Below are 25,617 nucleotides of genomic sequence, written 5' to 3' on the forward strand. Positions count from 1 at the left end.
AGCAGATGACATGCCCACAAGCCCTCCCTCACATGGTCTTTCTAACAGCATCATTGCCTTTCTTAGTCTCACCATTACTGTAATTATTGTAATAGCTTAATAGCATGGAGGAGCCGGGTGCAATGGCGTGCACCTGTGGTCCCAGCTACTCAGGAGGCTGAGGTGGGAGGATCACTTGAGCCCAGGAGTTCAAGCCTGCTGTGAGCTATGATGGTGCCTCTGAACTGCAGCCTGGGTGTCAGAGAAAGATCCCATCTCTCTTAAAAAAAAAAAATCCTATATCCTTTATTTCCTGGTAGCTGGAACCTAAGTAAGTATTTTTAATGTCTTTGATTCTTGATTTCCTCATCAGTAAAATGGGATGATAATGCTTATTTCACTGGGTTTCCACTGGATTAATTGGTTTCCATTGGATTAGTTGATTAAATTAATTCCATTAATCTATACTAATGATATAAATTATATAGAAGGTGCTGAAAAGTACCTGGCATATTTTTAGCCACTCAAAGATAAAAACTCATGATATTACTACATTTTCTTAGCACTTTCTCGTGCTATGTGTTTTGCTCGAAAAAAAGAATGAGGGAAATACATCATAAAATTTCAAGTTTCTTCTCTCTATTAGGGAGAGCAGAGGGTGCATTTGAAGCATAAGTAGTTACTGAGAAACAGTGCTTCTTATTTTTCTCCTGTCCTAATATTTGGAAAAAAAAAAAAGCTCAGGTGAGTGACACACTCTCACTGATAGCAGGAGGGCAGCTGTTTGGTTAAGATGCACGGAGGGTTATTTTATTTTAAGTGCAATTCACAGCCCTGTTGACCACTGGACCGTTTTGTCTCCTTCAGTGTGTGACACAGATATGTCAGTGGAAGCAGAGTAGGGCTCAGATTTGGGGAGCAGTGGACAGTAGCTTGGTACTGGTTTGCAGGAAGCCAAGAATGCCACTTACATGCAATCTGACCTCCTTAGCCATACTTTCTCGGCTTAAGCTTCCTCAGTCATGCTTTTCTCATCTATAAAATGAGGCAATATTTACACTTTATGTTGGTTTTGGTGGTTAGATGTGTGATGATCAGAAATAATGAATGCAAAATATAACATAGCATATTATAAAAGTAGTAGATATAAATATATTCTGGTGTCTTGTAGGTATTCAATAATTAATCTAATCTACATCTTTCATTTATCTACTGATCTATACTTACTATGATAGGCATATAGTAGATACTCAAGAAATATATATATATGTATATATATAATATGTGCATATATATAAGATAATCTAATATTTCTTAAATATAATTGCTTAGCCTAGAGTCTAGTATGGCATAGAATGATTAAGATAAGAAATGATTAAAGCTTGAACTAAGAAATTGGCAGTAATTCAATTCATGCCTGAAACCGAGTATCCACATGCTCTTTTTCCAAAAGCATCTTCTCTCTTCCTGTTTTGATGGTTTATCTCCTCCCCATTGTCCAGCTCTTAGCCTAGAAGCAATTTCCCCTAGTATCCCTTTGCTGGTCTCTAACTCTGGGCTAGGCATCCCTCTGTGCTTCTCCCAACTAAACACCCAGGATTTTGTGCTGCAATTTGTTTTCTCGTCTGTATCTACCAACAAACTGTAATTTTAATGAGAGAAGGAGATGTTTTTATTTGGCTAGGCAAGGCTGGTAAGGTTTATTACTTGTTTATTTACTCATTGTGATACAAATAATACCAGCATGTTTTTAAAAACTTAGAGAATGAGAGGAACATCCATCTCCCCAGCCACTAAAATGCCTCAAGTATCCTTTATCTCTGCTTTATTTTTAATGCATTCTTTTTTTTTTCTTTTTTAGACAGAGTCTTGCTCTGTTGCCCGGGCTGGAGTGCAGTGGTGCAATCTTGGCTCACTGCAACCTCCACCTCCTGGGTTTAAGTGATTCTCATTCCTCAGCCTCCCCAGCAGCTGGCACGACAGGCATGTGCCATCATGCCCAGTTAATTTTAATTTTTATTTTTTGTAGAGATGGAGTTTGCCGTGTTGGCCAGGCTGGTCTCAAATTCCTGGCCTCAAGAGATCCACCTGCCTCGGCTCCCAAAGTGGTGGGATTACAGGCCTGAGCCCCGCGCCTAGCCTTTTAATGAATTCTTGCACTCAATCATTGACAATGTGACCTCAATATAGAAAATGTTATTAGTAGGCTCAATACAGAACTTTAGCAACTTTAGCAGCAAGATCTTGCAAAAGCCCAAGCATGAAGGATTCCCATAAACTGGAAGGAGAATAGGAAGCTGCATGCCAGCAATCCATGCTAGGCACACAGAGAGAGTTACACTCCTCCTGGTTCTGCCTGTGGTCGTCTTGCTTCATCCATGTGACATGTGTCAGCGTCCTACATCTTTCTGAATGGTTTGGGATTCCTGTTAAATCTCCTGAAAAGAACGTGACCATGCCTGGCACTACTTCGTTCCAATGAAAATAAATGAATGCAGAGAACTTTCAGCAAATGAATTTTGCAGGACTGCGCAAGTCATGGAAAAGTAAAAATTGGGCATCAGGTTTCAAAAGAATAATGAATGAAAAGCTCATGAAAAAACAGTCTTATATAGTGGAAAGTTATCACTCCCTTCAAAGATGTTAAACAGAGCTATTAAAATCCACTCTAATGTCTTATATTTAAAAATGCAATTTTCAGATCCTCCTTATGTTAGCAAATTTTAAAAATATATAAAGACGATGTTTACAACAGATGGGCAGAACGGGTGTTGCTGTCTCATGAACAGCTCAGTGCTGTGCTGCTCTCAATTGCCCTGTGGCTATTATTTAAACATGCAAAGAGAATGAGACAGCCCAGTAGTTTGGTTTCAAGTTATTTGATATAGCTGCCCAGTCTCTTCTTCTCTAACTTGCTTGAGAAGTGATACGCAAAGATAGTCAACATTGACAAACAGATGATATTTTAATTGAACTTCATAAATGTTATTGGCCAATCTCCACTTTGCCAAACATTGCTCTCTGTACTGCATTTCTTTACAGAGTCCGTTTCAAAGCCACCAAGTTTGTATAGTTAAAACATCTGGAGGCACAGAGACGGTGTAAAAATGAGTTATAAGAAATTGATATGTGGGACAGCCTTTGCCTTGCTATCTTTTTTCCCTTCATCAGGTGGCAGAAATTCAGTGGGTTCATAACATCATTATGATGTTAGTGGAGGATCTATTACCTTCAGAATAACCAGATACATCACAGACAGTATTTCTCTGGCTTATAAGATCCAAGCAATGTGTCTTACCTTAAATTTTCTGAGCTGAATTCTGACTCTAGAAATTTAAGGAACTGTTCTCTCCCAACTGGGTCTTTCAATGCCTCGTCCATGCCGAAACCCCATCGTTTTACCCTCTGTTGGCTCGGTTCTTTGCTATAGAAGATAAAACAAAGGCAAACACATTCCTTTCATCAGAATTCCAATTTTTTTGTTATTACATTCCCCTTTAAAATCATGTGTGCCTCGAAGTTCCCATCTTTACCTTTTGTTTCAAAAAAATATACCTCTGATTAATGGCTCTGCGTGAAATCATCATGTACATTAGTATTAATAATAAAGTCTAACATTTATTGAGCATTATGTGCTAAGGACTTTACAAAAATGGTCTCTTTTAGTTTCTGCCAGCCACTTTATGAGATAGGCACTATTAATCTTATTATTTACAGATGAGGAAATTGAGGCATAGAATTATCACTTGCCAATGTCAGGCAAGTAATAAGGGGCAAAGATCCAGATGTTCTGACCTCAATGCCACACTTCTTTTCTTTCTTTTTTCTGAGACGGAGTTTCGCTCTTGTCAACCAGGCTGGAGTACAATGGTGCGATCTCGGCTCACTGCAACCTCTGCCTCCCGGGCTCAAGAGAGTCTCCTGCCTCAGCCTCCCGAGTAGCTGGGATTACAGGCGCCTGCCACCATGACCCACTACTTTTTATACTTTTAGTAGAGATGGGGTTTCACCACTTGGGCCAGGCTGGTCTCGAACTCCTGATCTCAGGTGATCCACCCACCTCAGCCTCCCAAAGTGCTGGGATTACAGGTGTGAGCCACCACACCAGGCACACATTTCTTAACCATTATGCCACACAGTGTCATGCAGGTATATTGAACTGGGGAAAATGCATTGGTAACCAAAAGATCTCAATACTAGCTTATGACTCTGGTGTCAATTAAATCTGTGACCTAATCCTAGCTGAGTCACAATATTTTGGGGTTCCAGCTTTCTCATCTGTAAAATCTTTAATTTGTGGATGAAGAGTTCTGGGCATGTCCAGTGTTTAAGATTCATGGCTGGATGCAAAAGAAAGAGATAGTCCAGAAATGCAATCTAGAGAACTGCTAGAAATATGACAGAGTACCAATCTTTTCTTTGTAAAGTGATATGCCATGATCTTTTTATGACTCTGTTAAGACTCATGATGTCATTCTTTCCCTATATAGCTCATGAAGGAAACCAGGGAGTCCTAAGTGGTGCTTTGCTTTTCTTAGGAAGTAAGTGTCTTGCCAGTTTCTCTTACAGTGTTTATGGTAAGACCATTTTGTTTTAAAATTCAATTTATAAAGAAATACTTGTGTTGGGCTTAAGTATGCATGGCTTTAGCATTCATTTTACTTGAATACATGAGCCTTTGTGACTACATGGGTTTTCCAGGAAGATAATAGCAATGAGCTAAATTTCAAGAACTGAAGATCCTAACTCTGAATAATTGCACCTCTAATTTTGGGTTGGTCTTTCCAGCAATGCAAATCTTAATGCAAACGTGAATGTCTAAGGTTCAAAAGCCATTATCTCAAACAAGAATGTTAGATATGAGCCAATGGAGACAAAGAACAAAATTACATTCACAATTAGCCAACAATAAATTCCTTCCCATTTCACTCAGACCCTGAAATACAGCAACATATTTGTGAGAAAGACAAAATGCCACCTACCTTGCTTCAAGCTCCCAGAAAGTGGTGTCATCGGACAGCCATGGGTTAGAAGGATCAGGTGGCAAGAGAAACGGGTCGTATTCTAAATACTGTTCCGTGTAACCTAGTAGACTAGGGAGAAAAAACATTTCCACTTTCTTTAGTTTTCTGACTGGGGTTACAGCCAGTCCAAAGCAAGGAAAACAATATAAAAATGTGGGACCAAGGAATTCTTGCTCACTTAAAGAATGAAATCCAATGGCAATCTTCATGTTTCAATAACTTTCATGCAACAACTTATTGTGCTTTTTGGCAGAAAACTGTGGCTAAAGATTCCATCTCTCCTCATGCCTAAGCTATATAAATCAATATCCCTTGTTTAACATGAAGCACTATGGAAGAGGTCAGTGTGTGAAGGGCACCGCTAAGAGTCAGTTCCGATCTTTGGTTAAGCAGTCCACCCACAGCAGAACAGATTTTAGCTAACTTAGAGAAGGGCTTAAAAGGGAAATTCTGTCGAAAGTATTTATAGGAATTAAGTAAAATGGGAGCCACTGACAAGTTTTTTTAAATGTATATACAACATTTAAAAAGGGAGAAGGGAAAGAAGTTGGAGAGGCAGGAGTTGGCAATGCCCAAAAGTGAAGAATATGAATGACATTAAGAACAGATTTAAATGAAGAAAGGGAAAATATCTAAAATTTGAGTTTCATTCATATTCCGAAGTCAGGCAGGAACAGTGTCAATTGTTACTGTTAAAGTAAGTTTATAGAGAAGCTCCACGTTGCCAAAAGGTAACCAATAAACGGAAAGTTTCATGTCTTCCGGCAGGAGTGAAAAGGCTAGACTCTGCAGAATTATCCGCTGTATCTGATTCTTAGTTGAACAAGGACTGGACGTCCAGGCATTATATTGACAATTATAATCATTCTGTCATTTAAACTACGTCAAAAGAGTTCTTTGAAAATTTTTCTACGTGCAAAAAGGAAAACAAAGTCACATTACTTATAGGATTCTAATTATCTGTCCCAACAGCTCTCTTCCATTTTTAAACACATTTAATTGTCATAAGAAATTTTAAAATTTATGTAGACACCTTGAAATACTCACCTGTCAGCGACTTTTGACATTTTTAACCGATGTCTATCTAACTGTATTTGCCAATATTTTATCTGAAAAGTGGATTAGAGAAGGAGTTACATAAGTAATGACATTTTCACAGTTTCCCACTCTAAATCATGATCGACTGGGCAACTCTGAACAAGAGTATATTCCATGTCAGTACAATTTCAAAGTTGGTTAAAAAAATAAAAGCAGAGGGCTCCTAAAGAGTTGACAAAATGAAATGTTGGAATGTGAACACAACTGATATCACTTTAGAACAGCAATGAGTTTGACCATTCTGCCTACTTTAATGAAATGTAATTTTATTTTAAAATTGTAGAGATTTTGCTGGGTGCAGTGGCTCACGCCTGTAATCCTAGCACTTTGGGAGGTCGAGGTGGGTGCATCACTTGAGCCCAGGAATTCGAGACCAGCCTGGCCAACATAGTGAGACCCTGTCTGTAAAAATATATACAAAAATTAGCCAGGTGTAGTGCTGCAGGTAGTATAGTCCCAGCTACTCTGGGGGCTGAGGCAGGAGGATCACTTGGGACTTTGAAGCAGAGGTTGCAGTGAGCTGAGATCACACCACTGCACTACAGTCTGGGTGACAGAGCAAGACTCTGTTTCAAAAAAAAAAATAAGTAAAATTGTAGAGATTTTAAACATTCATTCATGGTGAATACCTAAATCCAGACTCATACTTCCCTCCAAATTTAGAAAATTATATATTACTATAATTTCAAAATAAATCCTATCTCCTAATACCAAGAAAGCATCAATATGTGTTTTGAGAATAATTTTTATCAGCAATTCATGACAAAAGCTCACATGGAATAATCATGCACAGAAAACTTTAATTAAAAACTCTCTGAATGACTTTTCCTTCCTGATTATTATAAATCTACTAGAAAAGTATATATTACACTCTTGATAAACCGTATTATAATAAAATATTAAGGGAAAAGAGTCAAAATGAGAATAAAGCCCCATGACTGAACCAATCAAGAAATTTAACTATTATTTGATTTGAGACACTGGAGTTTGCTTTGAACTATTACTTGGATATTATTATAATATTACTTGGATAGTATTAGCGTGACTCCATGACTGTACACCAGTGTTGATAAGAAGAAACTTCAAGAGGTAGAGAGAAATCACCACTGCGGAAACGAAGAATAAGCACTCTTGTGAAGAAAATGTCCTATCATTGGATATGGGAAGAGTGACAATGTTCTCAACCTCTTGTCCTCTTACTCTTTAAAACAGAGCTTTGGGGTACAAAGTAACTATTGATGATGGAGTCACCTACAAATCAGCATAGGTGATTTTTACAACTGGTTAGAGGAACAAGGATTTGGGTAAATAAAGAGTGAGGGGTTTTGAAAATCATTACCATATATGGATACATTTTCAAGTAATTACAATACTTAAAATTAGAAAATTTTATTATCTTTTAACTGCAAATCTTCCATATGAAACAGGCGATCATACAAATAACCTTTAAAAATACCCACTATTAACATTTACTCTCAGTTTTCATAGCTGTTACTCTGTAAACCTTTAACAGGTCATCTCATAGGCTGACTCACCTGTTGTTGTAACTCATCTTCTGTTGGAGGTTTAGTTTCTGGTGTGGGTGTGTGGGTAGGACTGTGACTTCTAATATCATTTTGTAAACCATAGACAGACTATATTAAAATAAAAAATAAACATTTTAGGACAAAATATCATTTACAGTCACAGACTTTCTAAAAAGTAAGTCTAGCATAAATTCAATAAGGTCTCTCAAAGCTTATTTGATTAAGCTTCTTATCAAAATTCAAAAGGCACTGCTATGATAAATATATGCATATAAAATAGAAGCACATCTCTGAAAAAAATGTAGTTATATTATTAACTTTGACAGAATAATTGATTATATGTAAAGAACAAGGTGCATGTGATAAAATTTGAGAGCAGGCTCGGAATACCAAGTTGGAGAATGTCAACACTAAGTAACGTTTCATAAGCATTCATTTAAGAAAATAGAGAGGTGGATGCAGAATAGAATAGAAATGTAATAACCCAAAAGAAGATTTAAAAATAACTTGATATTTTACATAGAAATTAAATGGAGCACTGAGGAGACTGACAAGTCAAGAATTCTATTGCTGATTTGATTTCTGGTGGTGCAATAGAAGACACCGGGGTACTCCTATTCTCTGTATCAACAGTGGGTTATTTACTTCACCACACTGGCCTTTCTATTGGGTGCCATTTGCAAACATCAGTGACCCCAGAGGCGTCATGCATCTTTGGAATTCTCAATACTCTTGTACTTTTTTATTAACTTGTCAAAAGGTCAGACCTACTAGTTAGGAAGACTCTTTTTTGAGAAAGGCGCATTGCTTAGTAAGTATAAATAAAGATCTGGTGACTAAAGGGATGAAAAACTATCTGTAATTGAGTGTGAGACATCTCACGTGTCAACTCAAGGAAGAAGCCAAATTATTTTTTCTTGAATATTATACTATTCCTTTAAAATAAAGAATTTAATGGGTGTTACTGAGCACTTTTTCTTTGGACATGAGCAAGAAGAATGAGGGCATAATAAAACTGCATGAACTCCACAAAATTAGTACCAGATAAGGTTTGCAAAGACACTTTAGATGAGGTTAGATCCAGATGCCTAATGATGCCAATTTTCAGGCCAGTCACCAAGCTTGCCAATATCTCTAAATTCAATGTATTTTTGTTCCTGATCCACTTTCACTAGGACCTTACGTCCACTTACATTACCTCTTGACTCTGTATCTGCACCTTTCGGATGCGGTTTTGCCCTTGTGTCTCCCCCTGCTCCGTCCTTTTTTTTTTTATTTTATTTTTTGAGACAGAGTCTCATTCTGTCATCCAGGCTAGAGTGCAGTGGCATAATCTTGGCTCACCACAACCTCCTCCTGGGTTCAAGTGATTCTCTTGCCTCAGCCTCCCCAGTAGCTGAGATTACAGGCACATACCACCACGCCTGGGTAATTTTTGTATTTTTAGTAGAGACAGGGTTTCACCATGTTGGTCAGGCTGGTCTTGAACTCCTGACCTCAGGTGACCCACCCGCCTTGGCCTCCCAAAGTGCTGGGATTACAGGCGTGAGCCACCGTGCCTGGCCTCCATCCTTCTTTTGGTGCTCTCATCCTTTCTTTAATAGATTTTAACTTGGATTTAATCATTGGGATTATCTGTTCCCAGACTATCTTGAGTAGGCCTCTCCAATGCCCTTCTCTTGCCCTAGCACCAGACCCTTGGGAACGCAATTCCCATTACTGAAGACATCCACTTCTGTTTCCTTTTTTTATAATGCCAAACAAGAGGCAGCAAATGGCCATCCATTTCAACACAAGGATTTGCTCATATGCTTTAAATTTACCCTGAACAGGATGGAGCTGAATGGCTTAAACTAGCCCTTTTATTTCATTTATTTTTTCACTCATTCATTCATTCAACATTTATTGAACACTTACTATATACTGGATATAGTGCTAAGCATTAGGGAAATACAAATAAAATAGATGTGCTTCTTTCTGCACTGGAACTCACAACCCAGTGGAAGGGAAAGAAGTTACACAGGCAATTACACAAATAAACATATGACTAAAAATATGATAAGTATTATGAAACAGAAAAGAATAACAAGCATAGGGCCTGGAATATAAAGTGATTTAATTTACACTGAAGGAATGGAAATGGCCCAAGCTGATACTAGCTATATTTGAACATGATTAAATAAAGCAACCTTCTGAATTTTGAAATAACAGTAGAGGTTGATTTTTTGAAAAAATTATGTGGTGTATACATAATGGAACACTATTCAGCCTTTATAGAACAAGAAATTCTGTCATTTGCAATAACATGGATGAGCCTAGAGGACATTATGTTTAGTTAAATAAGCTAGGCAGAGAGGTATTTACCATAGAATTACACTCATATGTGGAATATAAAAAAGTTGAAGTAGAGAGTAGAGTGACAGTTACCAGAGGCTGGGATAGGGGGTGGGAAAAGAAAGATCTCGGTCAATGGGTACAAAGTCAGTTAGCTAGGAGGAATAAGCCCTAGTGTTCTACTGGACAGCAAGGTGACTATTGTTGATAATAATGTATTACATATTTCAAAGTAACTAAAAGAGAGGATTTTAAATGTTCTTGCCACAAAAAGGATAAATATTTGCAGTGATGAATATGTTGATTACTCTGATTTGTTCATTCCATGGTATATATGTTTATTGAATATTACCTCATAAATATGTGCAATTATTGTCAATTAAAATTAGGCAACAGAGAGATCACCAGTTATATAATAGTTGTACCTTTCAGTATCTGCTATTTTTTCAATTGTATCACCTTTTTTTTTGAAAAGAAAAATAAAAAGACTCTGAGACTTGAAGTTTCCATTCTTTTTTAACTTGGTTTAATTATTTAAAGTTTTTAAGTAATAATCTACAGGTCATGTAAACAGTGCTTATAAAAAATAGCTAATGGTTTAAACAGTAAGTTTTTGGGCTAAGATAAAAAAATAAAAGACTGCTAGAAAAACACAGCAATTTGTGGTATCATGAAAGTAAAATGACCCATAAGTTATCTTTTATCTCTACATTTCTATAATGATTTCAACATTTATGTATTTCCTGTAAACTCCGTAGAGGTCCCATAAGAGGCCGGGCACGGTGGCTCACGCCTGTAATCCCAGTAGTTTGGGAGGCCGAGGCAGGCGTATCACAAGATCAGGAGATAGAGACCACCCTGGCCAACATGGTGAAACCCCATCTCTACTGAAAATACAAAATTAGCCGGGTATGGTGGCACATGCGTGTAGTCCCAGCTACTCAGGAGGCTGACGCAGGAGAATCACTTGAACCTGGGAGGCAGAGGTTGCAGTGAGCCAAGATCGCACCACTGCATTCCAGTCTGGTGACAGAGCAAGACTCCGTCTCAAAAAAAAAAAAAAAAAACCAACAACAAAAAACCAGAGACCATGACCCAAACCATTGGGAAGTGTTGCTTAAAACATCTTCCAGGCACCTGGCTACTGGCTCTGAAGTTACTGCAGAGTTTCCATTTCTTGTCTTACATAAAATTCAATATCAGGAGGTCTCGCTTTCACCAATCTGAGCACTGTTCATTTCCTGGGGATAGTAATAGCTTTTAACTTTGATTGTTGGCTACAATGAAAACAGCCGAGAAGAATATAATTTTATATATGGGGATTATGTTATGAACAAAGGAGGCAAAGAGATTAATCCTATTTTGGCAGGCAAGTTATGAAAATTATTTGCAATGTAAAAGGCTTTGCATGTTTCAGAAAAAAATGTATTCAAATTGTGGTACAGGGTAGGGTGGCATAGAGCTAGAAACAGGTAGGGTTAGAGAGGAAGAGAAATAAAATCTCTTAATATCTTAATATTTGCAGCAGGGGGAAAATCAAACTAACTAATTGAGATCCATTTTCAGTTTCAATAGCAAAATCATTTATTTGCAATACTTTGGCTTGATTAACATGTTCTTTTATTCCCTATGGTGCTAAGACAAGCACTTTTTCATATATAGTGCCATCTATTTATTCATTAAATAAAATAGATTTGGCTTCCTACATAAATCTGTTCATAGGTGATTTCCCTTGACATTTTAGAAGAGAACTAGAAAAATTATCCCTTTTTTTTTTTAAGGTGGGGGGTGGGAGTTTGCTATGGTCTAAATGTTTGTGTCTCTCCAAAATTCATAAGTTGAAATCCTCAACCCTTAGTGTGATGGTATTAAAAGGTAGGGACTTTGGGAGGTGACTAGGTATGAGGGTGAAGCCCTTGTGAATGGGATTAGTGCCCTTATAAAGAGGCCTGAGGGAGCTCATCTGCATATTCCACGAAGTGAGGACACAGGGAGAAGGCACCATCTTTGAAGCACAGAATGAGCTCGTGAAAGATATGAAATCTGCTGGTGCCATGTTATTGGACTTCTCAGACTCCAGAATTGTGAGCAATACATTTCTGTTGTTTATAAATTACCCAGTCTAAGATATTTTGTCACAGCAACTCAAACAGACCAAGAACCAAGTCAGAGGCTGTAAAATAGAGACCACAAAGTACAAGATGCCTTTCTGTGTTTCCATGTGAAATGTAATCGCTGGGGCTTTTCTGACTGGCTGACATGGTAATAGTTCTCTTTCTTTCAGGGTTGCTCAGTGGAACTGGAGAACAGACTGTGACCATATCTGACACAATATGGAGAAAGCCAGTACAGAGAAAGAAGCAGAGAGAAGGCGACCAGAGAGAGAGCGTGAGAGAGCTGGGTCCACTCACACCCCTGGGCCAGCTCGACCCCTGCCTGCCACAAGGTTTCAGACCATGAATCAGAAAAGTCCCCTCTTGGCCTGGTGTGGTGGCTCATGCCTGTAATCCCAGCACTTAGGGGGGCTGAGGCGAGTGGATCCCCTGAGGTCAGGAGTTTGAGACCAGTCTAGCCAACATGGTGAAACCCCATCTCTACTAAAAATACAAAATGAGCAGGGTGTGGTGGCACATGCCTGTAGTCCCAGCTACTTGGGAGGCTGAGACAGGAGAATCACTTGAACCTGAGAGGCAGAGGCTGCAGTGAGCCGAGGTTCCGCCACTACACTCCAGCCTGGGCAAGACAGAGGGAGGCTCCATTTCAAAAAAAAGTAAAGTCCCCTCTTTATTCATTCTCATTTAAGCAATTTCTATTGCCTGCACCTTTACTATACCCTGTACTCAACACACTTTTGTGTTGCTCTAAGATATGAGTAGTTTATTCTGTTCAGTAACACGTTAAAATGTAAATGTACACATGTTGTATATGGAGTTGAGGACACATCCATATTTTATGCAGAAACAGCTACAACCACTGTATTATTAATAGCGGGAAAACCAGACAGCTAATTATACATTTGCTGTTGTTCTTCTAGGATGTGCACATTAGCTTTTCACTGATGCTGTTAACTGTAATATTTAGTGCCATGATGTCCAAATGAAGGTGACAGAGGAAAAGGAGAACAGGATAGGAAATAGCTTACTGTTATTTTGAAATATGGGCGCTAACGTTACAGGACGGAGCCCAAAGTGTGGATTCAGTCACACACGTGCAGATGCTCTTACCATTTCCCTCAGGCTTTGTGTCCTAGGACCCCTCTAGCTATTGTCCTACAGAAGGATATAGCTTGTGGTGGTGAATTTTGTGTCAACTTGGCTGGCTCATAGTACTCAGATATGTGAACAAATATTACTCTGGATGTTTCTGTGATGGTGTTTATTGGATGGGATTAACATTCAAATCAACAGACTTTAAGTAAAGCAGGTTGCCCTCCATAATGCGGGTGGGCCTCACCCAACCAGCTGAAGGCCTTAATAGAACAAAGGCTGACCTCCCCTGAGCAAGAAGGGATTCTGCCTCCAGACTGCCTTTTTTGTTGTTGCTTGTTGTTTTGAAGAAGAAGGATATTTACTCTTAAAAAAAAAGCATTATCCCACAAAAAGATGTACAGATTTGAAAAACACTTATTTTACTGTATTAAACAAACAGAAAAACAGGCAGGGGAGGTCCAGATGACAGAATTGAAGCAGCTCTGTACAAAAATAAAGATGGTACAATGATGTGACTTCAAAGAAAATGACTTAAAAAAATTCACAAACATCTTCATGTTTCTAATAATATATTAATGCGCAAAATATCAAAAAAAGGTGTATTCCGTGTAGGTTTATGATAAACTATTGAACTTCTATTTAATGCATTTACTTTTATAAGCCTTCTCTGTCTAGAACTATACAAGTACATACATGTTGGTATTTTACCATGAAAATTTTAGTTTTCATCTCAAACTAGTGATTTATCTTTTTACCCGTACTTATAATACATTTCACTTCCATTATAAGACATGTAATACCTTTCTAGTGATACATTTTAATCAATATATTTTTTTAAATATTGATTTTTAAATGAATCTTTTTAGTGCTATGACATGATGGCCTTAATTTAACAGCTGAAGCATGATATGGTAACTATATTGTACTGTTTAATTCGCAGCTATAGGAAAATGTTTGAGTTTTAAAATATAACCAAGATAAGGCTAGATGGTAATAAACACTAAAATACTAGAAAACAGTGAATGAATAAATAATATGTTTTTTTCATCAGGGGCTGTTCATTATTTTGCTTTTAGAAACCTGGAAGAAATTGTCTTGAGTTTCAAATGTTCTGGTAAATCTAGTCGTTTCTTAGCCTCCTCAATGTCGCCGGGAATTGCTGAAATAAGTGACTCTAAAGAAAGTTCTTTTCTGGTTTGAGGTAGGCAACAATGGCCGCATTGGGGATTTCCCCACAGAAGTCCTCTTTGAAGGTATGCGGGATAAGCCTTTCCATGGACTTCTTCATATTCTTGTGGTAGGGGTCCATCCTATGCTCACCACCACCTAAAGGCCATCTCCACTTCCAACCCTGGCCCAACCATAATAAATGACGATGGATACATCAACTGGAAGATTAGCTACTAAACTTGTTCAGGAAGATTAGCTGCGGGGATGCCCAGCTACCTGGAGCCACGGCCGAAGCCCCACACCACTTGGGCCCGGCAGAAGCGGTGCAAATGCCTCATGTTACAGTCCAGTCCGCTCAGGACACGGGCTGCAGCCGGGTCGAATGTTTTGCGGAGCCGCCATCGACGCAGTGCCCGGACCCTGGACCAGCAGCGGGTGGGGCGAAGGCATGGCCGTGAGCTCTGCCTGCCGCTGGGGTGCACCAGGGGCCTGGCGACAAGACAACATGCCGAGGTGGGTCCCTGATGCCAGCAACCCAGCAAAAGCTTCCCGGCGACACAAGAGCCGTGTCTTTGGATTTAAACTGCCACTCTTCCCTAGGTCTCCAGCCTGTTGGCCTCCCACATCAGATTCTGAACTCGCCAAGCCTCAATAATCCTGTGAGCCAATGCCTTAATATAAGTCTCTGTCTTTCTCCCCCTCTCCTGCCCCCTGCTCTCTGTTTCTGGTTCAGTTTCTCTGGAGAACTCTGGCTAATACAGAATCTATTACAGTCAAAATTAATAGTATCAGACTCAAGAACATCAGGCAGACGGTTCCCCTTCAAACTTACCTATATTAGGCTGATTTCTTTCTGGCTATGCTACATTATCATTCTTTCATAGATCCTTGAGATAACACATTTTTACCTATTTCCTTATATTGTAGTATATTCTAATTAAATAGACTTGAAAATGGACTAATGGTAGATTCTTAACATAGCTCAAATCATCCATACAGCAAAGCCTTCGCTTCTTATATTTGATAAACATGTCAAAAATTCAACAATTAGATACAACATTCCCAAATGAAATGTGGAATGACTCTGATATTCTTCAGGCACCTATGCTAGACTGTTAGTTTAGGGATTTACTGGGTCCTTTACTCTTGTTATGGCATGTAATCACAGGAAAATTGTTACAGCTGGCTCCCAAAGAAATGGACAGCAGCTCTCCTTGCTACGAGCATTATCTGCTTTCAAAGATTAAGCGTGTTCCGTAGGTTCCACTTCCTGAGCAGCCGCAGTATAAAGACTGAGGCCGACCACACAGCCGGGAGGACGCGTTACAGAGATAGCCCAATTTTGGCGGAAGGGAAGGGTGGTTTCCAGGGGCGACTGGCTGGCCTCTGTGGCTTGGGATCTCACAGCGTCGCCTGCTCCGCAGACACAGAGCTGTGGACCCCTCAGTGGGGGGTGAAACAGCTTGCTGATTGCTGTCAAGATATTCACTGATAAAATGCAGTGGCAATTACAAGCACAAATCACTTAAATTCCCTTTGTCATATGTCACGGGCGGAGTTGTGTCCCCTCCCCCAAATTCTTACGTTGCATCCCTATCCCCCAACACAGCTGTATTTGGAGATCCGGCCTGTGAAGAGGAAATGAAGGTTAGGTGGGGTTGTAGGGTGGGAACTAATACAATAGAACTGATGTCCTTTTAAGAAGAGGAAGAGACCCAGAGTTGGTTGTTGTGTTTTGTTTTTCTCTCTGTCTCTATGCACACACAGGAAAAGCCACTGAGCATAGGAGAAGGTGGCCATCCCCAAGCCAGGAAGAGACACTCCACAGGAACTGAACTTGCCACCACCCTGATCTTGAACTTCTAGTTTCCGTAACTTTGAGGTAACAAATTCCTACTCTTTAAACCACCTAGTTTGCGGTATTTTGTTAAGGCGGCCCCAGCAGACTACATAAAGCTTAACGAAAACATATACTTATATCCATGTGCAGGCATTTGTCTCCTTGCTCAATACCTGTACCCTTATGAGACCATGAATTAGGGGGAGCAAGGCCCTGACTGTCCCATTTACTGTGGAGTACCTAAAGCCCAGGACATGTCTGGCATAGAGCAGAGACTCCTTAATTTTGCTAATTCAGTGGATCATTACAGTTCCTAAACAACTATGAGCATATCATAGTTGTATACTTCATATCATATGAAGTATCAGTGGTGATACTTCTAAAAAAAATATTAGTATGTGGCTTGGAGTCGTATAACCTTCCATGTAAAATAACATTATCCTCTGCGGAGATTCTAGCAAATTGAACACTTCTGACTGTGAGAAACTATATGTATCAAAAGGTGAGAAAAATCAGTTTTCTCCAGCTGTGGAAAATAAGGGCATACCTGTTAATTGCTGTCAGATTTTTCAGGACTTTTGTTTTCTCCTGGCAAATGTTAGCGCCAGACAGCTCTGGAGTGAGGCCCTGTCATTCTATCATTATTGATTCACAAGAAATGAGATGTTATCGAAACAAAGAGAGCTAGATCTCAATGATTCTTTTTTTTTTTTTTTTACAATATTTCACCTTGCAACGCCTCATGGGCTTTTCATCATTAAATGAGGGCTGATGGTATGTGAAGAACAACATTGTAAACTAATGCTTCTCAAATGTTCAAAAAGAAGGGTGCCATGTGAAACACGAGAAAGATGATCAATACTGAAGATGGTGCTGAAAAGAGAGTATAAATGATGCCTTTATTGTGTCTAAGTGCTATCTTGTCAATTCATGTGCTTTCTCTTCTGAATCACAGCATGTCTGGGTTAGTGTCTGTTGGGGGAAACAGGACACCCAATAAAGTATTTCGAAGAGTAATTTCACTATTCAGAAAGTGGAGAGAGGTGGCTTAATGCACTTTTTGGAGCGCTGATAGCATTTTTGAATCTTGTTCTGCAAAACTAGTTCTTGGTGCCCTCAGGATGTGCTGTGAGCAGAAGATGAAAGCAATTAAGCAGGGCCAGCTACAAGAGAGACAGACCAGACAGGCTTGCTTTGGTCTGACTCCGCCTCTCCCTCAGAGAGTTCCTAGGGGCAGATACTTTTGAGCACCGCATCTGAGTTGGTTTTGTGGTGCTTTGCTTCAGCTTGTTTATCCTAACATCAAGGTAAACTGCCTTAAAAGAAAGAAAAGGTACTTGGACCATACTGGGGCCTTTGAACATGAAGCTTTATGTTTCTAGGGATAGGAGAAAAGGTAACATAAAATAAGACTAGAAAAAAGTATTGGGTGCTTACTGCAGGGACACAGACTCTGGTAAACACTATGGCTGAGGAAATACTAAGGAAATAGTCACAGAAAAGAAGACCTTGAAGTTTGTGGGATGTATTAATCCTGCAGGACCAATCAATAAGCTGTGTTCTCAAAGTGACTGCTACAGGCCAGAAATTCTTGTGTACATCAAGCATGTTTTATGGAATGAATAAAAATCCCTTCTAGTTGTACGTGTTGTTTTAAAAAATATGTAGAGACTATCGCTATGCATTTTCAAAGGGTTATTTAAAATGTCACTGAACTTGGAATAGCTTCCCCTGCACCCTGCACACCGATATTCTCTCAGAAAACGAACACTGAAATACAACCACTGTCTTATGGTTGTGTTACAAAATTCTAGTGTTAAGAGGGGGTCCCTGCACTCTTTCTGTAATTAAATATCTTTTAGATGTCACCCTTTCCTCGGCTTTTAAAATGCCCTTCTCTCATTAGTGTCAGGTTTTCTAAGGATGATTTCCTTAGAAAAAGCATCCTTAGATTTCCTTAGAAATCATCGTTAGAAAACCTCCATCTTCTTTTCCTCCTTTTCTGGGCTCTGAAGGCCACACCCTTCTCTGGGAGAGGGGAGGGGTCCTCCGCTTCCTGTTCCTCTCCTGTCAGTTAGTACCACCGCTCTGTCTTGGGACCCTGGTGTGCTTGATATCAGGATGGGGCTATTCTTGAAGAAGGGAGGGCTGTGGAAGGCTGGGAAGAGTGAGGAAGATCCTCCATGACATGGGAAGAAAGTGTTCATGGCTGACATCCTGTAAACAATGCAATCCATCACCAAGATCAGCACAACAGATGTCAGTTTTACCTTCCGTGTTTTGTGGGGGTTTCTCATTCTGGATGATTTCTTAATGTCCACTTCAGTTGTATTTACACATCCAGGCTAGAAATGGAAAAACAGAGAGACAAATGAATCTTTGGTATGAAATTTCTGACCAGGACAATCATGAATGACTTGCTCTCCAGAGCCCAAGTAAATGCCACAATGACACAAATCAAGGGAAGTGTTTTCTGGGTGACCACAGCCAGTCCCATCAGCAGTGGCCAGTCATAAAAGACATGATACTTCTTAACTCTTCACACTTAAAGGCCTTCAGATGCCATCATCAAATAACTCCCAGAGAAACAGGAAAAAGAAATAGTTGGGCTGCACATGTGAAAGTGGTGTCAATATAGCCACAAACCCGACAGAAAGAGTGAGGCGCTCCTGGACAAACGGGCCGATCCCCCTTGCTGGTTATCTGCAGACAGCCTCTTGCAGAGTTCCCTCTTTATAAAAAGTGAGGCTGGGCCGGGCGCAGTGACTCATGCCTGTAATCCCAGCACTTTGGGAAGCTGAGGTGGGTGGGTTGCCTGAGGTAAGGAGTTCGAGACCAGCCTGGCCAACGTGGTGAAACCCTCTCTCTACTAAAAATATAAAAAATTAGCTGGGCGTGGTGGCAGGCACCTGTAATCCCAGATACTCAGGAGGCTGAGGCAGGAGAATCACTTGAACATGGGAAGTGGAGGTTGCAGTGAACCAAGATCGCACCACTGCACTCCAGCCTGGGCGACGAGTGAAACTCATCGCAAAAAAAAAAAAAAAAAAAAAAAAAAAAGGCTGTTATTAGATGGGTGGCTTGCTTTTCCCAAGTTGGAAAGCTCAAATGGCATTTAGTTGAGCCAGCTCAACTCCCAGAATGAACTGTCTTACAGGGATTGTGAAACCCAGTGACTAGGAATCTTTGTTTGCCATAGACAGAATATACAATGGTTAACATGTGAAAGATGGAGAAAGAAACTGGTAAATAAGATGCCATGCTGCTTCTGATAAATTCCCGACCTTCCTTTTCCTTAAGGGCAGGTGAACCCCTTTAAAACAGAGGGGTTGGAGAAGTATCGGCAGCCTGCTGTTAGTTTCCTGACAACCTCAGGAGTCTCATCTTGTCGGATTTATTGTTCTGTTGCACAGAAACAAATAGCTGCAAGCTTCTTGTATATTTGGAGGAGGAGAGGGGAGGAGGGGGGAAGAAGAGGGGAAGGGAGAGAATATGAATCAGGAAACAGAGAAGACAGGAGATTCAAAAATACAGGGTAGCTTAAATGTAGAAAGGGCTTAGACATCACACATCCTTTAGAAGAGATGAGAAGTTAATGGCTGCATGGACTGTGTTTCCTTTACTTTTGGTGCAGGATTTAAGGATGTCTGGTATTAGTAAAAAACATCAGCCAGGCACGGTGGCTCACGCCTGTAATCCCTGCACTTTGGGAGGCCGAGGTGGATGGATCATGAGGTCAGGAGTTCAAAACCAGCCTGGCCAACATGGTGAACCCCATCTCTACTGAAAATACAAAAATTAGCTGGACGTGGTGGCAGGCGCCTGTAGTCCCAGCTTCTCTGGAGGCTGAGGCAGGATAATCACTTGAACTCAGGAGACGGAGGTTGTGGTGAGCTGAGATCGCGCCACTGCACTCCAGCCTGTGCGACAAGAGCGAAACTCTATCTCAAAACAGACAAACAAACAAACCATCAAGTTGCATGTCTCTGCTCAATTTCTCTGCTTCTTCCCACAGATTGCAAGAAATTAAAGCATTAGATGTCCTTAGAAGTGACTCCAGAGAAACTGGAATGCGGAAGTCTTCTGTGGAGTTGGGATGGGGTTGGGAAGGAAGGGCAAAAAGGCAGAGCTGATGTGATTGGCAGAGTCAGCTGTTCACTATAGTAACAGGAATCAGCTCATTGTGTAATGAGGATAGAGGACACTTTCCTTAAAGAACCATCTCCTGCTAGCATAGCCGTTGGGCAAAAACTCCACCATAATATTATAATGGATAAGGAAGTAAATGAGGAAAACATTTTTTTCTCTTTTTTTGTAGAATATGTATATACTACACATACACACACACACACTGTACTGCAAACATTAAACAAATTATGAGTTTGGTGTGCGTATCTATTTAGGAATAGAAATCACTGGTTCAGCACAGTGATCGGCTTGGCCGTGTAGGAGGGAGGAAGGGCGCCCAGCTGGGTGGGACTAATTTCCTAAGCGACACCGAGCAATGCACTAAACTACCCCAGCATCTGGTTGCTGAGTATCTGATATTCTGGTTTGATTTTTTTTATGGTTGGTCTAGGCATTCGTTTTTTCAAAAGACCCCTGGGATTTTAATATACAGCCAGAGTTTACAACCATTGATCTAGGTGTAACAAAGACAAGGTTTTTAAAACACTAAAGGATCGAGTTTTCATTTTCGATTCAATTTCTATTTCTTTGCAACCTTCCATCCCTAAGCCTGAGCCATAATGGAAAGGAAGGCAGTAAAATTCTTTAAACTCCTATCAACATATCAGGAGCCAAGCACAGTGCCAGGTGCAGTGGCTTATGCCTGTAATCTCAGCAGTTTGAGAGACTGAGGTGGGAGGATCACTTGCTTTGAGGAGTCTGAGGCTACAGTGAGCTGTGACTGAGCCACCACACTCCAGCCTGAGTGACAGGGTGAGATTTTGTCTCTCTCTCTCTCTTGCTCTCTCTCTTTTTTTTTTTAAAGAGCCAAGTATGATAAGATACGTCAAGGAGATTGTTTTTCTATATGTTAAGGGATGGGAAAAATTAGGATATAATATCCAGGAAAGGAAAGCATGTTTCTTCATGACCTGGAGGCAAAGAAAGAGAAAGGTAAGATACTGAGCTCAGCAGGCGCCTCATTTTTCTCCTCTGTGGAAGAAACTCGAAGAAGGAGAGGTAACAGGGAGGAATAAAAAATCCCACACAAGTATGAGGTAGCCTGTGAGGTAGTTAGTCCCATGCCCATAGAAGAAGCTCCACATGTGATCAGAGTCAACATGAATTTTATATCATATGGGTGGTAGCAAGAAAGATGAGCTTAAGGCAGTGCTTCCCAACCCTCTCATGTGGCAGTCGAGGCGTCTGGAATTTCTTGCATGCCACAGTAGTAAAAGGCGCAGAGGATCTAAGAATAGTGGGTGGATGGGAGCCTGAGGTTGGGACAAAGGCCACAGTGTGCAGGGATTTTATGCTGGAAGCAGATGTCTGAAACACAGACTTCAGCAGTGAGTTCCAGGTGATGAGATGGTACCTCTTGCAGCTGTCCTGGGAGCAGCCCACACTAACCTGCCTATAGCAGAAATCGACAAGGATCTGGAAGATGTTCTGCAGGTGCTTGGCCCTCAGGCCCCACTGCACAAGACTGTAAAAACAAAGCCTCTGGACTCCAAACTCTCTTCCAAAACCAGTGTTGGATAGCAGCAGAGAAAGGCTGAGAAAACTGCAAGTGTGATCATTTATCCACAAATGAGCGAGTCATCTAAACCAACTATTTCGAAATGGTGGCATGCAGAGCACATGCTTTGAAACCTATCCTTCAAATAGGTTTCTGAGAAAATTATGTCAATTATAGAAAATACAGAAACTGTATTTTCTTTATACATCTGAGGAAGCTGAACTAATTTGAACTCTAAAACTCCTTCCATAACGAGCTAGGATTCCAAATCAATTTTACTTCACACCAGGGGGAATAATTAACAAATGGCCCCGGAAATTGTGTCAACTATGGAAGGCATAAAGTGGAAAGATCCCCTCCCCAGAGGAACATATCTGACTGTCAGTCCTGAAAGAAATTAGAAGTTTCATCCTCATGTTTAAAAGATGATGCCCTTTTAAATTTGATTAATGAATCATTAGCTTACATCTGACATTCCCACTTGAGCCAATTATTAACACCACTAATCAGCAAATTAATAAGAAAGCATTGATTTTAAAAGTAAATGTTATTAGAGACTGAACTGTAAGATATGTTTTATAACCCGGCTCCCATCCCAGGAAAATAAAATCTGCTAGTTCAAAATTTGTTACTAATGACTAAATGGTTAAAATAGTAAGCTGGATCTGGGATGCTTGTCTCAGAGGCCTTGTAATTTCTAAGGAGGCCTCATGGGACAGCTAATGGTTCAACAGATCTATGATATCTAAGTCAACTAGGAAATTCTTGAAGATTAAAAAAGCTTAGAGGCCCAAAGTTGTCTGGTATACTTCTGAATAATTAAGGTCATGACTCAGTGTTGATAACCCCTGAATAACTGCTTTCAGAAGTCATGCACTGTGGTAAGTGAAATATGGCAATAATTTTTCTTGAATTCTCTTATGTATTCAATAAATATTTCTTTCTGCATCTAATTGTCAGATCTTGTGACACATGGTGAATTACAGAAACGAAGGCATAAGCCATATCCCAGTAACTTCCTGATACAATAAGAACGACAGACACATGAATAATCAGAATATGGGAGCGTAATGACTAAGTGGAAGTTGACACAGAGCATTATAGGACAACAGAACATTCCAGACATCCATTTTTTTTTTTTTTTTTTCCTGAGACGGAGTTTCACTCTTGTACCCAGGCTGGAGTGCAACAGTGCAATCTCGGCTCACTGCAACCTCCGCCTCTTGGGTTCAAGTGATTCTCTTGTCTCAGCCTCTCAAGTAGCTGGGATTACAGGTGGGTGCCACCACGCCCAGCTAATTTTTTGTATTTTTAGTAGAGACAAGGTTTTGCCATGTTGGCCAGGCTGGTCTCAAACTCCTGACCTCAGGTGATCCACCCGTCTTGGCCTCCCAAAGTGCTGGGATTACAGGTATGAGTCACTGCGCCCGGCCAAGACAGACATCCATTCTTACGCGCAGTCTGTTGGTTCTCCTCAACACGGCAAACAACATTCCTGTAAACGTTGTTTTTAAGCAATTTTTCAATCTCGATGAGACTATGTTGTTTTTGGTTACTTAAAAAAAAATCAATTATCTTTTTGATGCATATATAATACGTACCACTAGCTGGCACCAGACCTTCATGAAATTCGTAAAATTAGTTTCTGCAGAGCTAAACATATCTATCTTCCCAATAAGATATAAATAACATTATCGTTACCAAGTAGACATTCCACTAAAATGTTCAAATATATACTATTTGCTGGATACAGTATTAAGCACATGGTATTGTAGGATGTAAGGAATAATGAAATGCTATTTACATTAGCCTGGAAGAGAATTGTGTTATTTCTAGTGATTCAAAGATGAATTTCTTTTCAACCGAACTAAGCTGGGTTGTAACATTATTATAATGTTATTTATTATAAAGTAGGATTTAACACTGTAGAATCCATTCCTGAGGGAGTAAACGGAGCATATCATTGAGAAATATTACTGTCATAACGTTTACGTGAGTGTCCTCATGAGATGCAAAAGAGAAGCTGGAGTTTTTGGTTTCATTATTGATATTTTAAGTAAAAGCATCTAAATGCCATTTAGTTCCTTTCATGCGATAGTACATTTTTGTTAGTTATAGCAGAAGGCATACTTGTGTTCAGGACAAGTTGGCAAAACTTGTGGCGAAGAGCGACAGTGAGAGAGAGGAATACAGAACGGCTGTCTTTAAGTTCCATCACTGCAGCTGATGTGTACCTGGGAGAACAGTGTCCTAAATGACAGGTGAGTGCAGGATTAGAAATGCACCGTCAAACAGAGCTGATAGCAAGACATCAAGTACACCTTAGAAAGTTTTAAAAAATCATGATTCTGGGAAAATTCAGGTTTGAAATATGCATAGTCCCCCCTTATCCTTGGGGGATATGTTTTACTACTGCCCACCCCCACAAAAGAGATGCCTGAAACCACAGATAGTACCAAAACCTATATATACTGTTTTTCTTATATATATACATGCTTATCATAAAGTTTAACTTATAAATTAGGAATAGTAAGAAATTAACAACAATAACTAATAATAAAATAGAAAACAACAATAACTAAGAATAAAATAATAAAATATGCCAAAACATGTGATGATGATGGCTTTGGGGTCATTCTGAAGTAAAGTAAAGGTGACTGCAATACCAGGACAGTCGATCTGATAACCTAGAAGGCTACTAAGTGCCTAACATGTGGGTACCATAGACGCATGGATCTGCTGGACAAAGGAGTGACTCATGTTCCAGCTGGGGCAGAAATGGGATAGATGAGATTTCATCATGCTACTCAGAATGGCACGAAATTGCAAACTTATGCATTGTTTCCTGAATTTTCCATTTAATATTTTTAGACTGCAGTTGACTATGGATAACTGAAACTGCAGACTGCAACCATAGGTAAGGGGGAACTGCTGTATTTAGATGGTCCCTGACTTACTATGGCTCAACTTAAACATTTTCACCCTTACTGTGAGTTTATTAGAGTATTAAATGCATTTTTGACTTATAATATTTTTGGCTTACAATGTCTTTATTGGGACATGACCCCATTGTAGGTCAAAGAGCATCTGTATATATAATTATTAATTCAAATAGAAGCAAATTAATGAAAAAGAGTTGCCCCTTTGTAATACAGTACAAGTTTTAAAAATTGCATGCATGACCCATAGTATCCCAATAAAAATGATCCCTTATTCTTACGCGAAGTAATTATAGATTTTAAAGTGTACACTTACATGAAGTAACTACAGATTTTAAAGTGTTCAATCTCAGGATTTTTTTTTCTTTTTTTTTGGCCCAGGCTGTAATGCGATGGTGCAACCACAGCTCATTATAGCCCCCACTTCCTGGGCTCAAGCAATCCTCTTGTCTCAGCCTCCTGAGTAGCTGGGACTACAGGTGAGTGTCACCATGTCTGGCTAATATTTTATTTTTAATTTTTAGTAGAGACAGGGTCTTGCTATGTTGCCCAGGCTGGTCTCAAACTCCTGGCCTCAAGAAGTCCTCCCATCTCAGCCTCCCAAAGCTCTGGTGTTACAGGTGCGAACCACTGTGCCTAGCCAGGATTCTTTTTTTAAAGACCCAGTTCAAGCTTTTCTTCACTTTCTTAGGCAGTTGTCAGTTGATTCAGGCTCTGATTCTTTCAGCCCACCTCCTCCTGACCCATCTGCTTCCTACACACAAACTGAAGAAAGTTGTTTGAGGAAATTGCTCCAAATTTCTTCCATTCAC

The 25,617-nt window shown here is 39.9% G+C and overlaps 1 protein-coding gene across 7 annotated transcripts in view; it reads right to left on the bottom strand.

Annotated features, from left to right (window-relative positions):
• RGS7 (regulator of G protein signaling 7) overlaps positions 1 to 25,617 on the bottom strand; it is a 577,395-nt gene that overhangs the window by 31,765 nt on the left and 520,013 nt on the right. For all 7 annotated transcript variants that reach the window (XM_025399630.1, XM_025399608.1, XM_025399600.1 and 4 more), the window contains 5 exons: positions 18,451 to 18,525; positions 7,637 to 7,735; positions 6,051 to 6,112; positions 4,962 to 5,072; positions 3,278 to 3,403 (listed from right to left, as the gene is read on the bottom strand). In XM_025399630.1, the coding sequence (XP_025255415.1) occupies positions 3,278 to 3,403; positions 4,962 to 5,072; positions 6,051 to 6,112; positions 7,637 to 7,735; positions 18,451 to 18,525 (473 nt within the window). The remainder of the gene's footprint in view (positions 1 to 3,277; positions 3,404 to 4,961; positions 5,073 to 6,050; positions 6,113 to 7,636; positions 7,736 to 18,450; positions 18,526 to 25,617) is intronic.

Source organism: Theropithecus gelada, chromosome 1 (genome assembly GCF_003255815.1).
Source record: "Theropithecus gelada isolate Dixy chromosome 1, Tgel_1.0, whole genome shotgun sequence".
Classification (NCBI taxonomy): Eukaryota; Metazoa; Chordata; class Mammalia; order Primates; family Cercopithecidae; genus Theropithecus; species Theropithecus gelada.